The sequence below is a fragment of the Suricata suricatta genome, chromosome 1 (assembly GCF_006229205.1).
Source record: "Suricata suricatta isolate VVHF042 chromosome 1, meerkat_22Aug2017_6uvM2_HiC, whole genome shotgun sequence".
NCBI lineage: Eukaryota > Metazoa > Chordata > Mammalia > Carnivora > Herpestidae > Suricata > Suricata suricatta.
In genome coordinates, this window is record NC_043700.1 from 90316685 (window position 1) to 90323460 (window position 6776).

General features: G+C 37.4%; 1 protein-coding gene across 1 annotated transcript in view; it reads left to right on the plus strand.

The window, feature by feature from the left end:
* Positions 1–6776, plus strand: part of SCLT1 (sodium channel and clathrin linker 1) — a 203976-nt gene that overhangs the window by 16206 nt on the left and 180994 nt on the right. Inside the window, exons 3-4 of the mRNA XM_029941012.1 lie at positions 3699–3757; positions 4604–4676. Coding sequence (XP_029796872.1) covers positions 3699–3757; positions 4604–4676 — 132 coding nt within the window. The remainder of the gene's footprint in view (positions 1–3698; positions 3758–4603; positions 4677–6776) is intronic.

The window sequence follows — 6776 nt, forward strand, 5'->3', positions numbered from 1 at the left end:
CATTTAGTCCATTTACATTTGGTATTATTATTGAAAAATAAGGGTTTAGAGTCATTGTGTTCTCTGTGGGTTCATGCTTGTAGGGGTTCATGTCTCTGGTACCTTGTGTTTTTTGCGACATTTTTCTCATAGAGGCCCCCTTAGGATTTCTTGTAGAGCTGGTTTAGTGGCGATGGATTGCTTCAATTTTTGTTTGTTTGGGAAAACCTTTGTCTCTCTTTCTATTCTAAATTACAGGCTTGCTGGATAAAGAATTCTTCGCTGCATATTTTTTCTGTTCATCACATTCCTTTCTGGCCTGCCAAGTTTCAGTAGATAGGTCTGTAACCACTCTGATAGGTTTCCCTTTGTATGTTAGGGCCCTCTTATCCCTAGATGCTTTCAGAATTCTCTCTTTATCCTTATATTTTGCCAGGTTTACTATGATATATCGTGCATATCAATTCAAGTTATATCTGAGGAGAGTTCTCTGTGCCTCTTAGGTTTCAATGTCTGTTTCTTTCCCCAGATTTGGGAAGTTCTCAGCTATAATTTGTTCAAGTACCCCTTCAGCCCCTTTTTCTCTCTCTTCTTTTTCATGAATTCCTATAATATGGATATTGTTCCATTTGATGGCATCACTCAGTTCTGGAATTCTCCTTTCGTGCTCTGGATCAATTTATCTCTCTTTTTCTCAGCTTTCTTTTTTTCTATAATTGTGTCTTCTAATTCCTCTATTCTCCTCTCTGTATGTTCAATCCGTGAAGTGGTTGCCTCCATTTTATTTTGCACCTCACTTATAGCATTGTTTTAATTCATCACAACTATTTTTAAGATCCATCATCTTTGTAGCACTAGCTTCTCTGGTGTCTTCCATGCCTTTTTCAAGCACAGCAATTAATTTTATGACTGTTCTAAATTCTTGCTCAGTTACGTTACTTGTATCTGTTTTGAGGAATTCTGTAGCTCTAACTTCTTCCTGGAATTTCTTTAGAGGAGAGTTCTTCTGTTTTGTCATTTTGGCCAGCTTTCTGTCTTTTGTAAGTTTTAAAAGCTTGTTATGCACTGTGCACCTGCGATTTCTGCATTAAAGGAGGCTTATTGACTGTCCAGGGCCTGTCTATTCTGGGAGTGTTCTTTTAATGGTGTCCCTTGGTCTCTCTTGTTGTGCCTTAGGTTATTTTATTTCCCTACTCATAGTGATATTTGGGACTCTCCACCATGTGTACTTTGGCTTATTTCTTGAGGTAGCTCTGGAAAGGGAAACTGGCAAGCAGGAAGAAAAACATGCAAACGCACAGACATATCAAACAAACAAGCAAAGGAAAAACAAAAACAAAAACAACAAAAGACAGAGGGCAGTCTAAGAGTATATAACCAGAAATCCCAACTACAAATAAAGAGCATATACAAAGAGAGAAATGACAAGGGTGGGGTCATATCTTTCAAATCCATCTGATGGAAGAGCATATACAAAAAGAGAAACTGAACATTGACCTGGCAGAGAGACTATAAGGGTTAATTCACAAAGATAAAAAGGAGAATATGGTAGGAGGCTAGGAGAAAGAAATGAAGATAATGTTATTCAGAGAAATTATATAGTCTGATTATTCTAGAGAGAGAGAGAAAGTGAGGTAACGAAAGAGGTATAGAATGTGTATCAAGAGAATGGATTAAATGCGACTGTTTAAGCAAACCTATAACAAGCGTGCCCAGTCTAGTAGAGGGGAGAGATAAGAATTTGAAAAGGGAGTATTTATCTGAAACGCAAGAATTGATCTAGAGTTAATCACGACAGTGCATTAATGCTGGTCTTGCTCTGGGCTCCGGTTAGGGGAAAAAAAAAAAAAAAAGGCAACTCTCCAGTGTGAATGGGGGTGGTTTGGTGTAGGTGGATCTTGCCTCCAATGTGGGTCCCTCCGCTGCTCCCTGAGGCCCCATCTTGGTTTGCGGGTAGAAAACTGACAGTCCCCCCCCTCCCAGTCCCTTCTCAAACTAAGTGTTCCAAATCACCCTTTTGGGTCCCATCTCCCTGTGCCATGGACGCAGCCAAGGTGGGTTCTATTCTATGTCCATTCCCTGCCTCCTTTCCAGATCTTAATCCATGTGCTCTAATGATACTGCCTTGAATGTAATCCTGCAGGCCGGGGCACTTCCTAGCCAGGGATCGAATAGTGGGAGTAGGGGAGCGGTTCCTCCTGATGCCACTGGGACCAGGGCACCCAGCCCAAAGGAAGTGCCACAGTTAGAGACAGGATCTCTCTCTGAATGCCCTGTGGGTAGAGATGGGATTCTAGGATCCCTCTCCATCCTGGCCGAGGTTTCTCCTTTTCTCCAGGGACAGTTCTATGAGCAGTTGCAGCTGCTCTTTCTCTTTCCCTCCTCTCTCTGCCGAGGGGGCTCCCTCCTGTTTGAGTCTCCAAATACCGGCCCATTTTTATTTTCCCCGGTTTGCAGTCACGCACCTATGAAACTATCTTCTTAGTGGACTCTTTTTCTCCCAGACTTTTTTGATTCGGTGTCCTTTGGCTTTATCCCTTCTTTGAGAGATGAGGGTGGGAAGTATTGAACTTCCTATTTCTCCACCATCTTACCTTTCCAGATTTTAGCTAACCTTTGAACAAATGAAAGTTAAAATATTCATTGTCCCTTAATTAATTCTTTAATAAACACAATAATTATTTTTAATAGCTAATAATTCCCCTCTGAAATTACATAGACTACTGGATGCATTTATTCTTTAATCCATCAGGGTTCTCCCTGGAAGATTACCTTTTCTTTTTGCCTAATCTGTCTTACAGTACTGGATACATGTGAACATGTCTACTGAGACTTTATATTTTGAGAGCTAATCCTTCCCATGTTGGTTGAATGCTCATGACATGTACGTTGGTTAGCCAATAGATTTTCCCCCATATTAAGAAAAAATTTACAAAATAGCTAAGACTTATTAAGAGGTCTCTACATGTCAGGATTTATGCTAAATAATTTATATAACATTATTCCTTAGTAAGTTTACATATTTCCTATATATTCTTCAGTTAATTTTTCAGTAAAATTATAGCTTTCTTTTTATTCTCAAGTGTTACTTTTTGTTACAGTAGTGAAAAGGTATTATTTTTTTTTTACATTTTCAAATCATTGCTGGCCCTTGGGAAAGCTGTTCTGTTTATCTTCTATTGGGTACCTTACTGTATTCTCTTTTTAGACCTAACAATTGGTAGATTATACATAGAGTTTTCTAGGTAAATGGTCAAATTATCTGTAAATAATAATAGTGTTACTTCTTAGTCAACTTTTAAATTTCCAACCCTCTACCCCTGTTCCACAGACTAGAACCTCTAGGGCTGTTTTGAATGTAGCAGTCATAGTGAGCATCCTTGTGTTACACTGTATTTAATGCAGCATTTTTGATGTTTCACTATGAAAGATAGTAGTTGATACAGGTTTCTGATAGATATTCTTTGTCAAATTGAGAAAATTCTTCCTATTTTGAGTTTCCCAGGAATTTTTATTATGTATGGATGTTAAAATTTACCAAATAACTTTCAACATCAATTAGATGATTACTTGTTTCTCTTCCTACTTCCTATTTTTAATTGCATTAATAGATTTTAATAGCTTGTGAAATTTATCATTGTATTTAATTTTAAACTACTGTCATTTTGAGCTTTGATGATGCGTGAAAGCATTTTAAGATGCAGTTTTCTTTGTTATAGAAAGCTGTCTTCAAAGGAGATGGAGATGACACGTTAGAAAACATACTAGTTGATCAAAGGTATGTTTGAGTTACCAGAAAATTATTATTTTCTTAAATTTATTTATTAGTGTCAAAATTTCTTTAATGTTGGAATTGTTTATCTCATGGTCTGTTGTAATTAAATTTAAACGTTCTGTCATTGAATATAAAGGGGGAAAAGGCCCCATTATAATCTGTAAGAGTAGTTCTCAATTGGGGTGATTTTATCTACCTCCTATTTGCAACGTCCTCCAGAGCTCCCTGGTGTAATATAGGTGTGATCTGAAACCAGCCCCCATATGTGGAGTGCAAGGACAAACTGAGGTAAGAGCCAGACCACTCCAGATTGGTAGGTGGTAAATTTATTTAGCAGTAGAACTTATTTATAAGTTATCTTGTTTTGGAACACTGCAAGACAACTAAATTTCCTCACTTGACTGCCATAATCTTAAAAGTTTGTGTAGAAGTTTTAATTGGGTTCAGTCACATACACAAGAGGACTTAACTGGGTTCACTTACATCCCAGTACAGACATGCTCAGCATCACATTACTGTCTTAAGGCTGTAACCTTGGAGCTGCTTCTGGGTGTGAAGAAGATAAGGTGAATATACATTCCAAGGTCAGGGGAGGCTGGGGGAGAGGCCTCCAATTGCCCAGGTTCAGCTCAAAGGTCAACTGGCAGTTGTCTTGACCTACTTCATTACCTCCTCTTCCCAGATTATTTGACAGTATCTGAAATATTAATTGAGCTAAGTGTGAGAACACAAAAAAGGCAAAGTATTGATTTTTTGGATACATTTAACATAAAAATGTTGATGTTTTATGTAATTCACATGTTACATATTAAACAGAATATGAGATTTATAAAATTATTTTTTCTTTAGATTTTTAGCTCCTCTAATTATTGAGTATGATAAGCATCTGGAAGAACTTAATGGTCAGCTGAAATATTACCAGGTATGAAATCATAGATTTCAAGTTTTTTATAATATCTTATTATTAAAAAGAAAAGAAAATACTCTTCAAAAACATCAATGAGGAATAACATGTTTATCTATAACTAATCAATTCTTGGCTCTCAGTAACAGGGTGTGTGTGCATATTTAAAGATTATCTTCAGTTTTTTTTTTTTAATTTTATTAGTTTACTTTATTCTAAAGTTAGTTAACATACAGTGTAGTCTTGGCTTTAGGACTAGAACCCAGTGTTTCATCTCTTACATTTGATAGCCAGTGCTCATCCTGAAAAGTGCCCTCCTTAATGCCCATCATGTCACCCATTTAACCCACCTCCACCCACCTATCCACCCCCACCATTAGTCCTCAGTTTGTCTCTGATTTAAGAGTTGCCTATGGTTTGTCTCCCTCCTCTCTGTTTTTATCTTATTTTTCCTTCCCTTTCTCTTTCTTCATCTGTTAAGTTTCTCAGATTCTACATATGGGTGAAATCATATATCTGTCTTTCTCTGACTTATTTCGCTTAGAATAATACCCTCCACTTCCATCCACATTGTTGCAAATGTCAAGATTTCATTCCTTTTTCCTTGTTGAGTAATATTTCATCATATATTCATAAAAACCACATCTTAACTAAATTTTACTTTTCAGCTTTGACAGTGGTACAGATGACTGACATACTCGTAGGCAGTTACATTAGAGTATATGGTAAATCATGGTTGTCGAGCTTTTCCAGAGAAAGTGGTGACATGTTACCTTCTTCCTTGTGTGAAGTCATGGGAGTGTGATTTACTGGCTAATTCATTGCAGTGTTTCTACATTATAAAATAAATGTAACCTTACTTTTAACCCCCCCACCCGCAATTGTTTTTTTATTCTATTTTTCAGTTCATAGACATTTGTACTATTTCCATAATTTGGCTATGGTTGATAGCACTGCTATAAACATTGAGGTGCATGTGCCCCTTTGAATCAGCACTCATTTTTCCTTTGGATAAATCCCTAGTAATGAAATTGCTGTGTTTAAAGGTAGTTCTATTTTTTAATTTTTTGAGGAACCTCCATATTGTTTTCCAGAGCAGATGCACCAGTTTGCATTCCCACCAACCATGTAAGATGGTTCCTCTTTCTCCACATCCTTGCAAACATCTGTTGTGTGTGTCTGTTGCCATCTGGACGTCTTCCTTGGAAAAGTGTCTATTCATATCTGCTGCCGATTGCTTCACTGGATTGTTTTTTGACTATTGGGTTTGGTGAGCTCTTTATAGATTTTGGATAATTAATCCTTTATATGATTTGACATTTGCAAATACCTCTTGCCATTCTGTCGATAGCCTTATACTTATGTTGATGGTATCATTGGCTGTGCAAAAGCTTTTTATCTTGATGAGGTCCCAATAGTTCATTTTTGCTTTTGTTTCCCTTGCCTCCAGAGATGTGTCAAGTAAGAAGTTACGGTAACTGAGGTGAAAGAGGTTGTGCCTGTTTTCTCCTCTAGGATTATGATGGTTCCTGTCTCACATTTAGGTCTTTCATCCATTTTGAGTTTATTGTGTGTATGGTGGAAGAAAGTGATCTAGGTTCATTCTTCTGCCTGGCACGGTCCAGGTCTCCCAGCACCATTTGCTAAAGAGACTGTCCTTTTCCACTGGAAACTCTTTCCTGCATTGTCAAAGTTGAGTTGGCCATATGTTTGTGGATCCATTTCTGGGTTCGTTATTCTGTTCCATTGATCTGAGTGTCTGTTTTTGTGCCAGTAGCATACTGACTTAATAATTACAGCTATATAATACACCTTTAAGTCTGGGATAATAGTGCTTCCAGCTTTGGATTTCTTTTACAGCATTACTTTGGCCTTTTGGGGTGTTTTGTAGTTCCATACAAATTTTAGGGTTGATCTACCTCTGTGAAGAATGCTGGTGTTATCGTGATAGGGATTGCATTGAATACAGAGATTGCTTTGGGTAGTATCGACATTTCAACAATATTTATTCTTGTAATCCACGAGCATGGAATGTGGTTCCATTTGTGGCCTTCTCAATTTCTTTCATAAGCTTTCTATAGTTTTCAGTATACAGATCTTTACCTCTTTGGTTAGGGT